This window comes from Camelus bactrianus, chromosome 21 (assembly GCF_048773025.1).
Source record: "Camelus bactrianus isolate YW-2024 breed Bactrian camel chromosome 21, ASM4877302v1, whole genome shotgun sequence".
Classification (NCBI taxonomy): Eukaryota; Metazoa; Chordata; class Mammalia; order Artiodactyla; family Camelidae; genus Camelus; species Camelus bactrianus.
Genome location: NC_133559.1, coordinates 16433472 through 16452612, shown reverse-complemented (window position 1 = coordinate 16452612; position 19141 = coordinate 16433472). Strand labels below are relative to the sequence as shown.

General features: G+C 42.2%; 1 protein-coding gene across 4 annotated transcripts in view; it reads right to left on the bottom strand.

Moving 5' to 3' along the window:
* Positions 1–3402: 3402 nt before the first annotated feature.
* The window catches only part of POU2F1 (POU class 2 homeobox 1), a 146791-nt gene continuing 131052 nt past the window's right edge, over positions 3403–19141 (bottom strand). For all 4 annotated transcript variants that reach the window (XM_074349755.1, XM_074349757.1, XM_045515856.2 and 1 more), the window contains 3 exons: positions 17539–17884; positions 16695–16783; positions 3403–14790 (listed from right to left, as the gene is read on the bottom strand). In XM_074349755.1, the coding sequence (XP_074205856.1) occupies positions 14480–14790; positions 16695–16783; positions 17539–17884 (746 nt within the window). In that variant the 3' untranslated portion in view covers positions 3403–14479. The remainder of the gene's footprint in view (positions 14791–16694; positions 16784–17538; positions 17885–19141) is intronic.

Sequence of the window (19141 nt, the reverse complement as noted above, 5' to 3'; positions counted from 1 at the left end):
TTTTATTGTAATGAGGGCATAATGAGAAAAAAGTAACATGCGGACACTAGAGATTCAGCCCAGAGGTTCTTTTCTTTCTCCGCCCAGGGACCCCTGTTGTTTTCATGTTGTAGGGTTTCCAGCATTTGGCCTCATGTCCCTCCTTTTTGCCCAATTCCTGCCATTTGGCCTGAGTCCCCCTTTCTCTGCTCACGTCTCACTATCTGCTTGCCTTAACAGTTGAAGCTACTTGAAGTAATGGGGAAGCTGTTTCAGTGTACAGTGGCAAAGTCGGGTGTGTGTTTTGGGTGGAGGAAGGTATAGGGAATAGAACTGCATTTTGTTGGAAGAGAAAGTGACTTGGTCCTGAAGCTGGTTGTTTTTGAAAGGGGGAAAAATAAGGGACAAACTAACATGGATATAGAAAGCTGTGGAAAATTAGAAAATCAGAAAATTAGAAAGTTGTGGAAAATTAGAAAGGAGTTCTGTGCATGGTCAGCTGAGATTAGATTAAATTTAGGTAAATAGATTGTTATTCAAAGTAGGCTGGTGCAGGGCTAGATTTGGTTCCTCTCTGTTATGAGAATGCTTGCTTAGAATGCTTCTGATAACAGATTGTGTGGAACTTTGATATTTTTGACAAACTTCCTATCAGTTTCTATTTAAAGTTCTTTTGACTTCGGTTGACTTTGCAATGCTTCAGAGCCCCCCTGAGGCATCTCGGAGAAAAATACTGAACGAGGATTGGTTGGTGTGTTGAATTGCACGGGAAGCATTGTCAAATGAGTGATAAGCCTTTTCAGATTACGTGGTATGGATAAATATTGTTGATGTGGACATTTGAGAGATTGTGTGGGGTTTCTGAAGTTTGGATAGGTCCTGGTATTATAGTTACGGTTCTGGTTGTTGTCTTGGAATGTTGTGTGTTACAGGAAAATGATTAAGCTTCTTTGTTAAAAACACTGAATCAGACCTTTTACCTTGCCTTTTTGGATCTTTCCTCATTCATAGACAGTTAAGCGGATGCTTTGCAGAATTGCTTCCTCTTCAAGAAAATTCATAAAAAGGACTCTTTTTTTGGCCAAGTACAGTCTTCTTTTAAATCATACTGCTGAACTGGGTAAGATATTTAAGAAGTCTAATGAAAACTGTTAGTAAAAGGGATTGATTGCATAGGATTGAGTGAACTGATGAATATGGTTATAATTTTTTGGTTGTCTTAAGTATCAATGGCTTTTAATCTGTTTTCTCATTGAACTGTTTACCAAATGTTTGTATCCCTATCAATATTGCCCCCAATGTTTAGGATAGAAAGAGAATTCTCTAATGGAGTTGTCACAGAGTATAATAATGCTTGCTTTAAGTTTATTGCTAAAAGCACATGTACGAAGCTTGCATAACAATTGAGTATAAACGATAAAATGTACAGCCTGTAAAGTGTTTCCCCATTAACACACCTCCGAGTCTGTTCACCATATCTGATTAGTTTCCCCCCAGTGCGGATAACTAGGCAGATATAAAGGACGCCCAGCACTGAGGGACATGACCTAAACCTCGGGGCAGGAGATGCCACCCCAGCATTGAGGGAAAGATATTTTGATCATCAATACTTTCTATTAAAAGACTTGTAATCAAAAGGGGAAATGATGGAAGAATCTGCACATTATTGAGCTGTGGGGAAGTCGTTCTGGCTTATGCAAGGTTTGACTTAAACTTTACTGACCAAAGCAGCCTGTTTTATGGCCTTTTGGACATGCATTGTACATCTGCTTTGGCTTTGAGGAGGGGAATGAATTTGAAAGTCACAGTGGAGCAGCTGGGTTGACATCCAAGGTAAACCCAGGTGGCCATTGTGGATGTGATTTCAGACACGGTCCTGTATTGTCGAGGACGCTCATTTTCTGAGCTGTTACACTTGGGATGCCACCAGCCATCCTCAAAGCAGTGTCTGCTGGCAGATGGCAGCTGCAACCTTATAACCTCAAGGTCTCCTCTTGTAATTAAATTAAATTTTAGGTAATAAAACTGCTTTAGATCAGATGTTAGCAGAAAGAAAGGAGATGTGTGTAGTGGCCAATAGCTCTTGTTATATATATGTTAAAATATCAAAGGTTAAAACCTACTCAGATAAATGGAGACAACTGGCTATCTGGCTACAAGTCTCCCCCAAAGTGCCAGGTCCAGACTGATTTTTAGTCTTGGTCTCCTGAATTCCTCAGGGAACAAGCTCTTAATGATACAAGACTCAGATCCAGGACTTGGAACTCGGGAATATTTCCAGTTTGGTGTCCATTCCCCAAATTGAGGTAGCACTTTGCCCCATTTTGGCGGGAAGTACCAGAATGGTTGTCACCCTGTTCCCTGAAAGATCTGGGGAGGGATGAAACAGGATTGAAGATTCAAACAGTTTTTCTGCCAAGTTTCTGATTAACCTCTCTCCAAAGTAGCATTCCCTTTCTTGTCCACACCTGTTCTCAGGACTGAAGCCGTAGCAAAGAAAAGGGGGGAATTATAATTGGCCAGGACCCTGTGGGGCCTTCATGGAACAGACCCCTCCCCCATATCCTCTACTGTAGCTCCTCCCTGAAGCACCCAGATAGTAGTATCTCATGCATATTTACTGAGCTTTTCTGCCACTAAAACCCACCACCAAATAGAAGAAATTAACTCCTTGGTAATCATGAGCACGTTGCCCCCAGACCTTCTGGTGCCTAAGGATTGATCACCATCAACCAATCAGAACCGTGCACAGCTGATCACATACCCTGGGCAGCCCCTCCCTCTGCTGACCTTTAAAAATGCTCAGCTGAAACCCTTCGGGGAGTTTGGCGTTTTTTGGGCACAAGCCACTCATTCTCCTTGCTCAGCCCAGCAATAAATCTTCCCCTGCTCCAAACTCCGACGTTTCAGTATTTTTGGGCCTCTGTGAGTCGGGCACACAAACTTGTGTTCAGGAACAAGAGGACCTCAGAGAATGAGTGTTCAGGACCTGGCAGGAGATGCTAGAGGGAGACGGGGGTTTAAACAATACATTTGGAAAAGGCAAGTTCAATACCAGCTCTGCAGTGAAATGCACAGTGAGAGGGGGCGCTTTGAAGAGTTCTCTCACAGGATCAGTCAGGGGCCTGAGTGTTTGACCAGGTGCGAAGGGCACCCCGCCACTCAATGCAGGGCCCCAGGAAGCCACTAGGGCCTGGGGAAGGCGCAATGTGATGGTCACAGGGCTCCAAGGAGCACAGCGGGAAGTGTACAGGAGCCGGGGCGAAGGTGGTGGAGAACCAATGGCTTACTGCGACCCTAAGGACTCCTGAGAGCACCTGCCGGAAAAAATAAATTGGCAGGCTGAGGTGAGTAGTCTGTGTGGGAATGTGTTGTGTGAAGCATTCCGAATACCAACACAACTTCAGAGAAACTCAAACAATGTGAAAACACTTGGAAAATGGTTTAATGATGTTTTACAACAGAAATGAACTGTACAGTTACAGTAAGTTTAATATATATAAAAAATTACAGCAGACAAATGCATCTACACAAAAATCTACCATTTCATTCTGATTCACTGTCGCCTACACAACCTCTCCCAAGCCGACAGCCCCCCACAGGTGGCCCCAGGAAGGGGAATCATAGAAAGGGCACTTTTAAAGAGACAGCACCGCTCATATTCCCCACCACCTCCTCAGGCCTCGGGAGGTACCAGCTCATTCCCCCAAGTGTAAAAGTTGCTTGTGTTTCGTTTTCAAAACCAAACCAAGAGAACGTGTGTTTCTCAGGGGCCTGGATAACGAGGCCCCGCAATCCAAGTTATCAGCTGATTCTTATAAAAGATTCCTATCAGAGGGGAAATGGCTAACCAGGTGCTCTGGGACAGTGAGGCTATACAATAGCCACCCAGACTGCAAAGTCATCTAAGGAGAAATGTAAGGACTCCCAATAAACTACTTAGAAATTGTCACTGCCTCTTTAAAGCTGCTGGACAATTTTGGAAAGAATCATTTACACCACATCTTAAGTTTCCACAAAAGAGAACTCAAACTCACATTTTAAAGTACATAAAACAAAAAGTTTTGAGAGGCCAAGGGGTCAATTCCCCCTTGTGCCCTCCCTTGACAACAGTGGAAAAACACCCCTGAATCAATATTTAAAAAAAGAAAAAAGAAAAGAAAAAGGTGGAGGAGTTAAGATATTTAAAGACAGAGAAAGAAAAACGTCTTTAGGAAAACACGATCACTGTCTCTTTAGAACAAAACAAAATCCCAGATGGGAACGGTAATCAGCGAATAGTCAATCCAAATTGAACCCGGTGGAAGTTTATTACTGAATATTATGTACACTCGGAACTTTTTTGTTTTCTTTTTTATTATGAACACCTAGGCAGTGAAAACTGTTATGTTAATACATACATTGACACACCCAAAACATACAAAAATACTATTATTTCAAACTACTAAGAATAGGACAGTTCAGTTATTTTCATGCTATGACTTTTAAGAGCATTACACTGAAACAAACAAGTTAAACGACATTTTTTTTTAATATCCCAGAAATATACCAAAATATACATCTAAGCTTTGGAATTACTGAGGTTAGACTAATGCAAGTGCTGGGTAGTCGTACTTATTACACAAGTCTAAGGTTCTGCAGGAAAGAAATTATCTTTGGTATCTGCATCAGGCTAATATTATTAACATTTGGATTTTGCTTTGGGATAGAGCTTGTATGACCCTAGAACCAAATCCCCCCTCCCCCAATCAACTGAGATTAAAAAGATCCATGTAAAAAGTTCCTTCATTTGCAATCCCCCCACCCCCCCAAGTTAAAAAGTCACAGGCATCTACCTAGCACAAAAGGTCGTGAAATACAATGCATAGTTGCACAGTGGTGCTGCCAAAAGGAAACCAGCTACGAAAGAAGAAACGAAAAGCTTGATAATCGCTCTGTATGTTTTCTCACGAACAAGACAGCCACTTCCAAGCAGTTCCAGTAAAGGACAAGAGAGAAAAGGCTCAGAAGGGCACATGGGCGGCATGTACTCACTGCCACTGCCCCAGAGGTTAAAGCACCCAGCAGAGCAGCCAATCCTGCGCCAGTGTCTTCAACTCCCCCCACTCTGTGGAGTCCAGAGGCGGCCCAGCGGCACCCCCACCTCCTAGTCCTTGTGCTAAAACCCCTGTGGTGACCGTGGCTGTTGTAGGGTGGATTACCGTGGTGGCTGTGGGGTGGGTATCGTGGTGGTGGGCTTCTGTCTACTGTTTTGGAAAATCTGAAATGCCAGTTTGTTCCATGGCATGTTCACAAGCTGGCAAGAGCCAAAGCTGCTGAGCATGCGCCTCTGCAAACCCTGGAACACAGAAGACAGACCCCAGCCCTTCCAATGTGGTCAGAGGCCCCTCCTCTGCCCCCTGCCTCACTCCTCTAAATGCCAGGACGCCACAGACTGGATTGATGCTGAAGACTTCCCTTTTCTTTGGTTTTTTTGTTTGTTTTGAGTTTATACAATCATTAAAAAATCTTTGGTTTTGGCTGGAAATTTAAAAAACAAAACAAAACAAAGAAACCACCCTCCCCTGGCTTATAGCAGCAGTAGTAAGACCTGGCAAAGCTTTTTTTTCAATAGTGGGGGTGGGAATCGAAGGTTGGGAACTACATTCAAAGAAAAGGTGAAAGGGCTGGGGGATGCAGCTTCTAGAGAGCCCACTGGATATAAGATTGTCAAATAATAATAATATTAATAATAATAAAAACTTAAATATTTGGATTTTTTTTTTTTGGTCACGTCAAAGGAAAAAAGTGAAATGTGTATGCAGCAGTCAGCTTAAAGGAGCCTTTGGTGTCTTCCCTTCCACCCAAAGCCCTGAAAACAAGCAGAACCCTGAGGCCTCACAGGGGAAGGGGAAGGCCTCCCCCCACCAGGGAGAAGGCAAGTACAGGAGGTGATGTGTGGGGTGGGGGTGTGGGCGGCTGGCCAGGCCCTAAGGGCAGGGTGGCGGGGAACAGATGTTGAGACCTTTGAAAATCCCCTTGCAACAAAAAGAGAAGATTGCAATTTGCCCTCAGTTTGCAGTAGCTTTTAAGCAGCGACATTCAGAGGCTTTGGGAGGTCCCACCCCAGGCTACAGGTCCCATGATGCTATAGGCCAGAGTTCAACATTACTTAGAGGAGGGAGGGCAGACTTGGCAACTCTGTAGGGTTTAGAGAAAGTTAAAGCAAGTTACTCAGTCCCGAGTTAGAAATGAGGTATACAACAGCTCCTGGGCTCGTGGTGGGCGGGAACCCACACTTACTCGCCTCGCCTCTGCTGCCAGCACACGTGTAGGGCCTGGAACTACGGTCTAACGGGGGTGGGGTGCACTTCCTCGGAGTGAGACCCCCTGTGGCCTGAGTAACGCACACAGGCCTCCTCCCGCAGAGGTAAGAAGCTGGAAGAAGTCTGTCTCTCCCTTTACCTGACCTCAGGGGAGACACACCGTTCATGCTGTGGAAAGCCAACGCTGTAATATAGTTGCAAAGTCATAGGCTCTCTCCTTTCCCCTCTCCCAACTGTCTGCAGTTTTAAACACAACCAGGCTGGTCCACTCTACTCTCAGAAGGTACACGCCTTCTGCAGCCTGTGCAGGACCGGAACCAAAGACACGGCAGCCCCACCCGCCTCCAACTACAGCCTTTCCTCACAGGACTGTCGTTTTAACTTCTCAAAGTGCATTTCCTTTCCTGCTATATTGTTCAGACTTAGAGACACTGTAGGACTAGGTAGGGGTACAGTCTTCTCTCTCCTTGGCTCTGTCCTTTTTCATTCGAAGGAGATCCCAATTTTAAAGAAGTGTTTGGATGTCTCATTTTTGAAACGGCACTGTATCTGGCTTCTGCCTGCAGACCTCGGGGTATCTACCACGTGCGAGCTCGATGCTGCTGCCACGTTACGGAAGGAGACTTAAGCTGCCTCTGTGAGGCTGTGGCTGACTCAACTAAAACAATGCTGAACAAGTAAACAGAGAAAACTTGGGAGAACTTTGCAGCAGACCTCAACTTCTTTTTTTAACTGTAAATCAGTTTTGGGGTCTGAACTTTCTGACAGGGTCTTGGGTTTGAACCAGAAGGTGGCACAGCCCTGCACGGAGAGGGCTGACTCAGGGACACAGAAAGGGTCATCATGGGCGCTTCACGTCCGCGTGCAGTGGTTCCATCCCGCACACCCTGTCTCCCCACAACTGTTGTTTCAAGTGCTCTTACCTTCAATAGCCCTGTTCCCTGCTTCCTGACCTACCTAGTGCTTTGAAAAGTCACACAATATTAATACCACTTTTACATAATGTCAGAACAGTAAGATTATTAGTAAAGCTTTCATGAAGTTCTGCAGCCTGATGGTTGTTTGACAGAATTCTAGAGCAATAAACTTCTCTTTCCTCCCCTCCTTTCTGTGTCCCCTCAATAGCACAACAAAACAATGAACTACTCAACTCCCTAGAGCCCACTTGTAAAAACATTTGGGAACAATACAGCTCCATGGGAGAACAAAGGAAGGTCTTTTGGGTTTCGATGTAATCCTGCTCTTGAAAATGCTTATCCTTTACAAGTGACAGAACAACTAAATATCGTCTGAATTCAGAGAGGCTGTACTGGTTCTCTTTGTAAGTGTCAGATAAAGGGGAAATCATAAAAGAATCCTGCCCCCATCGTTTGCCACCCACCCTCTCAAATTCCCCAGCAAGTCCAAGAATATTACTGCCACACTGAGCAACTGTATCCATCTTTACAGAGCCAGCGGAGTGAGACTAAATAAATCTCTTGTCCAAAGCCAGGATGAACAAGACTTCCTTCGACAAATGGGAATGGGTGAGGGGAAAGAGGGGAGAGGGAAAGGAAGGAGACAAAGGTAAAGCTGTTTCAAATTTTGGCTTTTTGCTCCTATTCCCTCTGCCTGTTTTGAAAAGTAAGGAGAAACAATGCAGTGTCTTTGGTATCCAAACCGAATCCCACTTCCGGTCTGTGAGATGGCTTGCTTATTACACAATAGCCTTCTGGACATAAGAGTCTATATCTGGACTCGGGGAACCAGGAACATCTGTCCCAGAGTGTGGCCGGGAAGGGCGCTAAACTGTTCCTAAACCAGCATCATTTCTCATTCACATCCCACCAAAAACAAGACTCTCCTCAATCTCACTAACTAACCAGTCCCTAAAGGTCACACCAGATCACAGATGTGAGGCGAGCAGGTTGGCTTTCAACTTCTTGGTCTGGTTTTTCTGTTTACGTTTCTGGCTGAGACAGAATTAGCCTTGGTGTGAGAAAAGGAAGTGAGGTTTTAAAGTGCTGTGCTCCTCGCACAACATTCAGTAACATGACAGAGGGGGACAAAACAAAACAAAACAAAAAAAACCCCCACACATCTGTTTTACAATTTTAATTTTCTTCGATTAAGATGCATCAATCACTCATCTCTCCTTTCCTCTCCAAATTAAATGGTGCTTGTCTATTTCTGCCTCTATTTCTCAACCACACACTCAGACATTCACACACTCGTCCTTTGCCTAAGCTCTTATTACGTACAGAGGTAATGAATTATCAGGAGAGGCTGGCAGGGTCTGGGAGGCCCGGGCAGCCACAGGAAGGGATGTAAATGCCCTCGGGGATCCTGAACTGGACAACCCCTGTGTAACCGGCATGCCACCACACACTGCACTGCAGGCCAGGTCACAGAGAGGCCAACGAATCCCAAACCCAATCACAGGGATGATCAAGTTTCCTTTGGCAAGACAGAGATAAGGAAAAACAAACACACACACATGAGCAACGCAATGTTTCCTTCTAACACAGTCACCTTCTCCTCTCCCCCCTCCCCACCCTCCGTAACCCTATAAACTGTAACCCTATAAACAGGATCGCAAGTACATACAGCATCAGTCATGTTTATCAGTCATAATAAACATCAATCAGTTCAACTACACGCTACAGCTAGAATTATTACTACTACTTATAAAGTTCTTTTCTTTTTATTTATTTGGTTTTTAGTTTAAAACCAGTTCTGTAACAATGCTAAGCTATACTGAGGTATTTTATGAAGGTGCCAGAAGCTAGCTGTTAACTACGAGCATTCCCCACACGGATTAAGGTATCACCATTCACAGACAAAAGGAAGAGGAGGAAGAGAGGAAAGGAGATCTGGTTTACAGAACCAACACAAGATCCACTGAAGTTTACTGCTTTTAGCAAAGGCCGAGAGTAGAAGAAGCCAAACAAAGAACTGCTTCATGAATGAGGATGGTCAAGAGAAACCAACAGTTCACGGATCAAATGGAAATCTGGGTGGAAACTGGACAACTCTGACAAAAGACATATTCCCTGCCCTCCGGATGGAATTCTTACAAATAGCTTACTGAAAATTTCAGGGGTGTCCCATTTCATCTCCTTGGATTAAGAAAAGAATGAAGCATAACAGGATTAGTATCAGCCTTTAATGATGAAAGTAATTTATTCTATTCCTGTCCAAGTTCACATTTGTACCATGTGTGCCATCTATGCAAACATGTAACAGCTGATCTGAGCTCTTCTTAAAGGAACGGCAGAGAACTTTTCCTCCTCAAAACTAAGGGTAAGTTCTGACAACAATTTACCACTTTATAAAGTGTCATCCTCAAACTGTTTTAAGACTGCAAATGGCTTCAAAACGGCCAGGGCTTTGATTAAACTAAATGCTTTTCATTACATGCCTTTTATACTCACATATACAAAAGTGAACTCATAATGGTTATGATCAAATGAATACATCAATGCCCGCCCATTTGAGTAATTTTAAATGTCAGGTTTTTAGGCTCTTTCTCTATTAGTGTTGACAGTCTTCAACATTTTCAACTGCCAAAAACATGGCCTGAATAAATAAACCGTAAATCCATCAATTTTAGATGCTGATTTAACAAGAGAGCATTTGACCAACTCTCACAACGAATATTTCAGGCTTTTCTTCAACGGAGGGTTCTCAAATTGCAGACTGATTTTTGGGGTCCCCAAGGCCACAGCCGACTCCCAGCAGTAAGTCTGAATCAGGACCGCAGCCCTCTGGCCTTCTCATCGCCCCCGATGCTCAGGGCCTGCTGACTCTCCCTGTCTGCACTCTACCTTGGCTTCCTATAGCATATTTTACGTTTTTCTTGGTAAGGAAAGTTTTGTGAGGATGACATAGTTTGGGAACAACTTTAGAATGAACTACAAGGAGCTTCATCTGTAAGCCAAGTATCTACTATTATACACTAATTGCGATGTTTGTTATCAGGATTTACAACTTTAAAAATCGACATTGATTCCCTATATTTGCAAATGTATCCAGCTTTCCCAGCAATTTAAACAGAAAATTTGATTTTAAAGATTGGGCTGACTTTAAATATTGTTGTTATCTGTGCTTCTGGATAATACAGACAAGGTTTCCCTCCACCTTCCCAAATAAATGGGGGATAACAGAACAAAGTAATATAAAAAAGAGGTATAGTTGTGCTTTCTTCCCCAACAATGAATGGTGTAGAATAAACTGGCAAGATAATCTCACTAAAATTTTTAAAATTAATCTTATTTTCCCTTTAAAAAATGTGAATTTCTAATAATGCTACTGTGAAGTACAAATCTGTCTGGTCCTATAGAAACGAAAGCTGGATTCCTTTGGTTCCAATTCTCTAGTAATAAGTTGAGTAAATTGGGATGGTACTGATCTTCCTTATCAAAGAAATAAAAGGAAACGTGTTTTATATCAGGTAATGAATGAACAGGAACAATTTTTTAATTCTAAAATGATGCTTATGTAATGTTAGAAACATTTAAACAAACATAGCACTCAACTTATTTCTTAAATCAGGAACAGTAATATTGTTCCTCTGAGAAGCCCTTTTCCAGGTCTTTCTGTTCTGTCCTTGAGATTTGTACAGGGTACAAAGTTCACAACCAAACTGCACTGCCTGTGAGAAGCAGGACTCAGACAATTACATTCACCATGCCCTAGGGAGGGCCCATTACTATGGGCAAATATAGCATCGCTATAAATCCATTTAGAATTAGTCTTTGGCTTAATATGGGTTAACCAAACTTAGAGATGAAATAAAACCTGCATAAACATTAAGGGGAAAAGAGAAGAGTGACACAAGGAACTGTCATGATCTATCTGGCCCTTCCTCTTGACCTCTCTTTGGTCAAATGGTCCTCCTTAATTTCCAGACTCTCCCATATAAGATGGCTAAAAGTTAAGTCTGAGTACCTTAGCTCAGGAGATTCATTCAATTCAAAAAGCATTTCTTGAGATGATAAAAAAGATATGAAGTAAAAAAGGGCTAAAGGTTGAGTCGTGAAGTAGTACGATCTGCAGAAACTCTAGGGATGATGATGGGAGTCAGTTTTAAGCTAAACACCCGCCAACAAGCTGTGTTAGTGTTCTGTGCGGACATGCATAAGTGTACCTTTCATTTCACAACTTGTTTTAAAATAAGAGAAAAAAAGGAAAAAATTCTAAAAGTTACCTTTGCCTAAGGATTTATTTCTTCTTTTAAACACAGGTTTTTATGCTGGTTTAAAATTTATCCTCATAAAGTGATCCACACACACACGCACAAACAAAGGCAGAATCCCCTTATCCCAAACTGACTGGAGACTACAGACAGGGCAGGGAATAGAAGACCATCATACTGACATTTAAAGCTCAGTATTTTTTTTAATATTAAAGTCTGACAGTGAATCTTATTTAGGAGAGGGAGCATCTTTTGAACCACACAGGAAAACAAACACAGCCTTTCCTTGCTCTTCCTCCTAATCCATAGGGCTTGAGCCCCTTGGGACTCAACACTTCCTTTGGTAGCAGTTTTGGGAAATTAATGCTATAACCTCTAATCCAGCATTCCCCTCCCTGAATCCTTCCTCTGAACTTACTGCTCCCAAGGGAGGGACTCATCACCACGGGCAGCTCCAGTGTTACTGAGAGCCCTAAGATCATTTGCACAGACTAACATTAGAGATATCAAGTCAGGATAAAAGATTAAATTCAACTACATCAGAGACATAGCGGGATGGAGAGGAGAAAAATTAGTAACTGACACTGCTATTCTATTTACACACCAAACGAAATAAACTAGTTAAAACTCAAGTTAATGTCTGCCCAGAGGATATTACGATTTACCAACATAAAAGATTAAAACAAGCAGCAACTTTTATATAAAATTAATAAAGACAAATGAAAAAAGAAATTGTCAGTAGCATCTATCTCCTCAATGTGTCTGAACCGCACGATATAAACTAGTCCATTAGTACAGCAGCTTGCTAAAAATTGACTTTGGTTCAAGCTTAGTTTAAAAAACAACATAAAAAAACAAAACAAAACACCACACATAAAAACGGTGGATGGACATTTGTTAGTTTCCCTGCTTGCAGTTCACTGATTTTGGAGGGATTTTAGGAAGGTGAGAGTAGTAATTAAATTACTGTGTGAAATAAAATGGGAAGACAGAAGTATCAGAAGAAAAATTAACAAGGGGACTAAAATGTTTCTGGCCTTTTAATATTAATATGCCTGTCTCCCACTTGGATGATCACAAACAAAAATACACACTGTGTCTGTATCACTGCCTTTCCCAACATGGTGAAGAGACAAATACACAGAATCCACGCTCCCTTGTGGACACAAGCAGAGCAAGTGAAACAACGTTACTGTAACTTCGCTCTCAGCCCCCAGCTCCAAGGGGGTAAAAGTGCACTCGTGGGACCACTGGAGATGTAAGCAAGCACCCACGGACACCAGATGGGAACCTTTAACTCCAATTAGAAGGGTGCTCAGATGAGCTGCATTGCAGTGATTCAGTCTTTGGGGAATTTTCTGGATACAGATACTATAATAATAGAACACTGACAAAAAGGGGAATCTAATTTCCAAGTTACCCTCATTCCTCTTCATCTACTCCCATACACACTTCCTTTTCCTGGGCTCATTTACATAGTCTAGAAATACCCTGAAAACAATTCCAGAAGCTAATCACCTTCTACAATGAACACAGAGATGTGTACTGCCATTGAGACCGACCTAAGCAGGAGCATCACTAACAAACCAAGGAGACACTTGAAGTGTGTGTGAAGTCCCTGCTCAAAGGCTTTCAAAGGTCCTATAGATCCCACGCCCAGCTAATGAGCGCCTTCTTTAGTCAGAGGCCCAAAGAGAGCATCAGGGTTGGAGGAATTAACAAGCCATCTGGTGAAAAGGAAGTCTGTGGCTAGAGGAAAAGGTGCTACCCTCAGACTCTCCTCATCACACCTCTTTTGGTGATCTATAACCAATGGAAAGCAGTCTAGTAAAGTTCTTTCAGAAAACAAAAGAAGGGAAAAGTTTCCCAATTTCAGTAAGTTCTTTTCGTTCTTTGCCAAGTAAGTTAAAGGAAGTTCGGTTGAAAAACTTCCACAAAATGGAAAAAAACAAACAAACACACCAACAGTAGGAGCATTTCAGGAGACAAGAAATCAGGAGAACCACCAAGTCAGGTGTCTGCAGTAGTCTTTGCTCTTCGGAACCAAATCCTGCCCTGCAACGGGTGCAGCCGCTCCCGCTGGAAGGAGCAGGGAGCAGCGCTGCGGCACCACAGGATCTGGGCCTCAGGTCATTCAATGATTCGGGGTGAGTGAGAGCTACAGTTCAGCAGGAATTCCTTCCTACACAAAAGTGCTCCAAAGGCACCACCTGATGGGGGGGAGGGGGCGTGTGTGGAGTGGGAGTGTTTACACACACTGCCTTCAGCTTCTGCACCAAGCCTCTTGCATAAGTGGCAAAAGAAAATAATTTTCTAGCACCTCTGTAAGAGTCATCAGGGGTAAGGAAACCAGCAAGAACATTCCCCGCAGCTAAGAACGTAAGTCCCCCGACCCCAAGCCCCCCCCCGCCCCACAGTGTGGGAGCTCGCTGAAACAGGATCCAGGAGCAAGAGATAAACATGTCCAAACTATATATATATAAAAAAACAATAACAACAACAATAATAATAGAGATACAGTAATACAGGCCTGCCTAAGTTGTACCAGTTAAGAAAGGAACCCCCAACACAATTGATACGATTATAAACACCTTGTTATGACTTAATGGCCTGTACAACAGACCCATAAAAATGATTTTTTTTTAAGAAAAAAAAGAAATTTAGACAAACAAGAAATCCCCTTCCTATATTGTAATTGGTAACCCACCTTAACTCGTCTTCATGACTGCTGGAAATGGTAAGTAGTCCTTTCACTTATTTTTTGTCTGTTTGTTTTTGACTTTTTGTTTCTGCTTTTTTTTTTTTTTTTAATTTTTGGTTAGAAAGTTCTCCAATCCATGAAGCAATCCTGAAAAGACAGTGTTTTATTACAAAATTAGGCAAATGTCCCGTCTCCATCCTTTTTTTTCCGGCATGTGTTTTCTCTCCCTCCTCTCCCTTGCCCTCGCAACACGGCGGGAGGAAGCCAATCACGTTTCAGTCTCAGCCAGGCTGGCAGCCCGTTCACACCCAGCCTGGCTCACTGTGCCTTGGAGGCGGTGGTGGTGGTGGAGGCGGCCCCGCTGGCAGAGGCCACCGTGAAGAGAGAGTTCTGGATGGACTCAGCTGAGGTGGAGGTGGCATGAAGGCTGGCGACAGGTCCAGAGTTCCCTGCAGAGGCTGCAGCGGCAGAGACCAAGCTAACTGGGTTGCTGGTGAGCAGAGAGAGGTTCTGAGGGTTCAGGAACAGAGGGGCAGTCACGATGTTGGGGGCTCCTCCTGCATTGGCAAATACCAGGTTCCCAGTTGCATCCAGTGATGTTATTGGAAGAGAGCCACCAGAAGCAAGAGCTACAGACAAACCCCCCCCAAAACAGGCAGAAAGGAGAACATTAGTATCATCCTGGAGAAGCCAACAACACATCAAATGTACTGAGTTTTCCTACAACCCAGTTGGAAAACGTGTAGCCCTTAACTGATTTTCTTCCCCTTCATCACAGTCCTATATTGTCACCAACTAGTTTATTTATAATTCTGAAAGAGCCTGAAGGACTGAAAAATCTAACTGAAACAGTATGAACAGGATAGGTGAGACAGTTAAGAACTGTCTAATGAATCAGTCAGATTCCTATCTTCAAATCTCAATTTTATTTCATCTACCTAGAAATATTTGTTAATACAGTAATTCTGTTTTTAATGCAGATTATTGATTTTAGACTACCTCCATTCAAAAGACAAACTAGCTACAGTGATTAAGGCATTGAAATTAAGATGAGTCTACTGCAGGCGGGAAGCAGGAGTGCACCGACACAGGGGCCCTGGATGGGTTATTTGAAGTCAGGACTTGGTTTAATGCACAAGAATTTTTCTATGATGCTATTGCTTCTCCACAGAAGGCATCAGCAAAATTTTCTTTAAAATAACCGGCACTCTCATTTATTATCATTTCCTGTTGGCTGACAACCCCACTACTATCCCCTCACCTTTGTAACCACATTCTCACATGTATATCTGAGGGTTTTTCTAATGGCATTAAAAATTTCATTGCCTACTTACATAATACATAAGGAAAGCTAGAAGAACGGAAGGCTTGTCCCTGACTTTGGACATGATCATACAAAGAGTACAAAACAGTGAGACTTGGTACAGCTTGAAGTTTCCTGAGATTTCAGGCTTAGGGTCATAGCCCAGTTCTGGATTTTTCCAGAGAGCATCTGTTCTGTCCTCAACTCTGCCCTATGGAGGGCATTTTGCCTTTTTAGCATCGCTACAGCCCAGAGATAGACCATAATGCAAGAAAAAAAAGTGATTTATCACAAATTTCATTCCAAAAAGAAATTCTTGGATAACAAAAGCTTTACAGATCTAACCATCAATTTCACATATGCTTTATTTAGTCAATGAGAATGTCAATATAATGTAAGGTAATCTAGGTCATGTTCTGGATTTGTGTGTAACTAACACTGTCTACAGTATACTGTAGAGATACCATCCATGAAACACTAATCTTAATTGAAGTTGGCTAATAGCTTATTTTTGGCCCCAAGAACTCTAATTTAAGCACAAACCATTTTGACTTTAAGAAAAATATTTCTCTGATTCATATAGGGATGTCTCTCAAATTGTTTCCCTGAACCATGCAACAGCAAGCATCTTCAGAGACAAAGTTCAGAAGCTAAAAAAGGCAAATCCTTCAATATATGCAGTGAGTGGATTTAGACTCATTTTGGACTGGATCACATGCTAAGGCCAAAAGGGAGCCATCTGGCTTGGAAAAGAGACATAATCCAATAGAATATATGCCTATAATGATGGGGATATACACAGGGCAGAACTTAACAAGAATTAAAAATACTCTTGAAGCCTGCATAACATGCTCCAATGTTAATTCATTATAAGGCCTTCTTGTACATGGTTCTCTTGGGGATGAGGATGAGGACTGGGAAATTTTACTTGGTCGAATTTGCCTGGGGATGGGTCTCAGATGACTTTTTGGATAAATTTAGGGGGAAATTCTGCCTCCAAGTCTATTTCTATCAGAAGATAAATATCAGCATAAAAGGCTTGGTTTCTCGCAGTACACCAAACTAAGCATATTTCCGGTTCTTACAAACTGACACCTACAGAGGTTTTTTACAAGGACACTTTCTTGGTCCTCAAGTTAGTCAGCATTATGAATTCAACTAGCTCTTCCCATCACTTTGACCTCTAGCAAAGCAGACTTCCTGCATTAAAGAAAAAAAAAATCTACTGACCTTGAATAGTTGCCAGTGTACTGTTGCTCATCAGAGCTGGGCTGAGGGCACCACCCAGGGTCCCTGGATTGAGACTGAGTAAGGCTCCTCTGCAAGTCCAAAAGAGTCACTTTACTATAAGGCAGACACATTGTCAGTTTGACAGCACCCCCACAGGGATGAGAGAAAGGAAAATACAGTTCCAGAAGCACATGGAATTATCTGTTGCCCTCTTTATATTCTTACATGGTTTGGTTACTGCTTCTGAGTTATCTGCTTTCCCTGATGCTCACTTGTACAAAGCAAAACAAGGTTATGGCCCCCACAAAATGTAAAACTTGCAGTCATTCTGACTCTGAATTGCTTCATTCTCTCTCTTTTTTTCCAAAACATGAGGGAAAAAAAAAAAAAACAGCAAAAAAATATACAAAATAATTCTTATGTTTGATGATAATATACAATTGGGAAATCTTACTACTGTATCTCTTATTTGTGTTTGAGAATTAGAAAGCAGACAGTTGAGACATAATGGCAAAGACATAAAAATCAGAGCCAAGATTTCTGGGCTTCCTACCTGCCCCATTACCCAGGTATAGCCTGTGGCCTGGTGTTCTGGGTCTTCATCTGGAAATAAAGATATGGACTACTGCCCTGTTAAGAAACCTAAGTCCAACCATAATCAAAGTCCTTTCACTACTATAGCTCACCCCATTTCAGAGAGATTGTGGCTTTAAAGAGTTTTTTTTTTTTCTTTTTTTTTTTTCCCCACATTTAAGGTGGTGATGAGAAGTATCGCCTAAGAATACCTGCAGGGAACACCTCCTAGTTGTTTCTCAGACGTGAAGCAGATGAGAAAGTGCCTTACCCAGCTGCAAACTGTGAGGGCGCCATCAGGCCTGGGTTCAGCCCTGCGGCAGCAGCCATGGCGGCAAGGCTGGCATTTGCTGGCAACTGTGCAGCTCCTTGGAGGGCGGCGGCTGCTGCTGTTTGCAACCCTGACGCTGTCACCATCACCTGGCTGGTCCCGAGAGGAGAGGACAAGGGAGTGGAGGTGGTCTGTGTTGTGCTGGTCTCACTGGCACTCGATGCCTCAGAGGTGGAGGCTGAGGCGGAAGGCGAGGGACTCAGGGAGGGCGACGTGACCGCTGAGGGAGCCGGAGGCGCTGTGGAAATCACGGTCGCAGTGTTGTTGGAGGTGGCGTCTGTAGTGCCTGAAAAGAGAATCAGGTTAGAAACTGACCTGTAAATGTTTCTGGAAGAATGGCTGCTTTATTCAGCTGTACTCTAAAATCAACTGAGTAATTAATCTACCACCCAGTAACCTCTAAATATATCTTTTTATTAACCTAGTTTAGTGTTTTTATGGAAAATACCACAAAAACAAACATTTCAAGAACCAAAACCATGAATCCTACTGTAAGAGGCAAAAGCAATAAAGTCACCACAAAACAGAGAACACAGCTTCCCAATTGCAATTTCCTATTTGAAAAAAAAATCAGAGAAGCTCTAGCTACAGAACGTAACTGCTCCGGGGAAGAAACACATAAGCAAAAGAACCCCAGCTTCTGAAAAGCTCTTCATTCAGAAATCTCCTTAGTAGTCTCTATAGAAAAATCAAAACAAAACAATGAAGGCAAGAAAAACTAAAAGGTACGTCTCTTTCTAAAATAAGTGTCAATAACAACATGCAAAGAAATAGGATGAAAATAACTAACGGCATATGTCTAGATGTCTTCTTTGCATTAAAAAATTTAAGCAGCTATTCTGTAATGAAAATCGCCTCTCGAAAAGTCTCCTGTGGTTAACATTTTCTTATTCATGGAAACAACAATGAACAACACACAATGATATCATGAATCTCATTAAAGTTGGCATAAAAAATCTCAGAAAAAAGATCTATGAAAGAAAAGATCTAGAAAATCATTATTTGAATACAAATAACTAACATTAAAAATATCATTGAGGGAGGGAGGTATGGCTCAAGCAGTAGATTGCACCCTTAGCAGTCACGCGGTCCTGGGTTCAATCCCCACCACCTCTTCTAAAAACAAACAAACAAACAAACAAACAAATCTAATGACCTCCCCCCTACCCTGCCAAAAAAAGAAAAAAAAAATCATTGAAAACTTAAACACATTCACTGAAATTGTTTAATGTGAAATACCAATGTTGTCCAATAGAAATATGAACGTGTAATTTAAAATTTTCTAGTAGTCTTATTGAAAATAATAAAAAGAAATAGGTGAAATTAATTTCAGTCTTATACTCTATTCAACCCAATATATCCAAATATTATCATTTCAACATAAAATAATATTTAAAAATTGAGTTATTTTTTTCATAGTAAATCTTTGAAAAGCACATCTCAATTTCAACTAGCCACATTTTGTATGTCTAAAAGCCACGAGTCTAGTGCTTACCACATTGATAGCACAGGTCTAAAATATCTCTAGAAGTTAGGCTTGGTG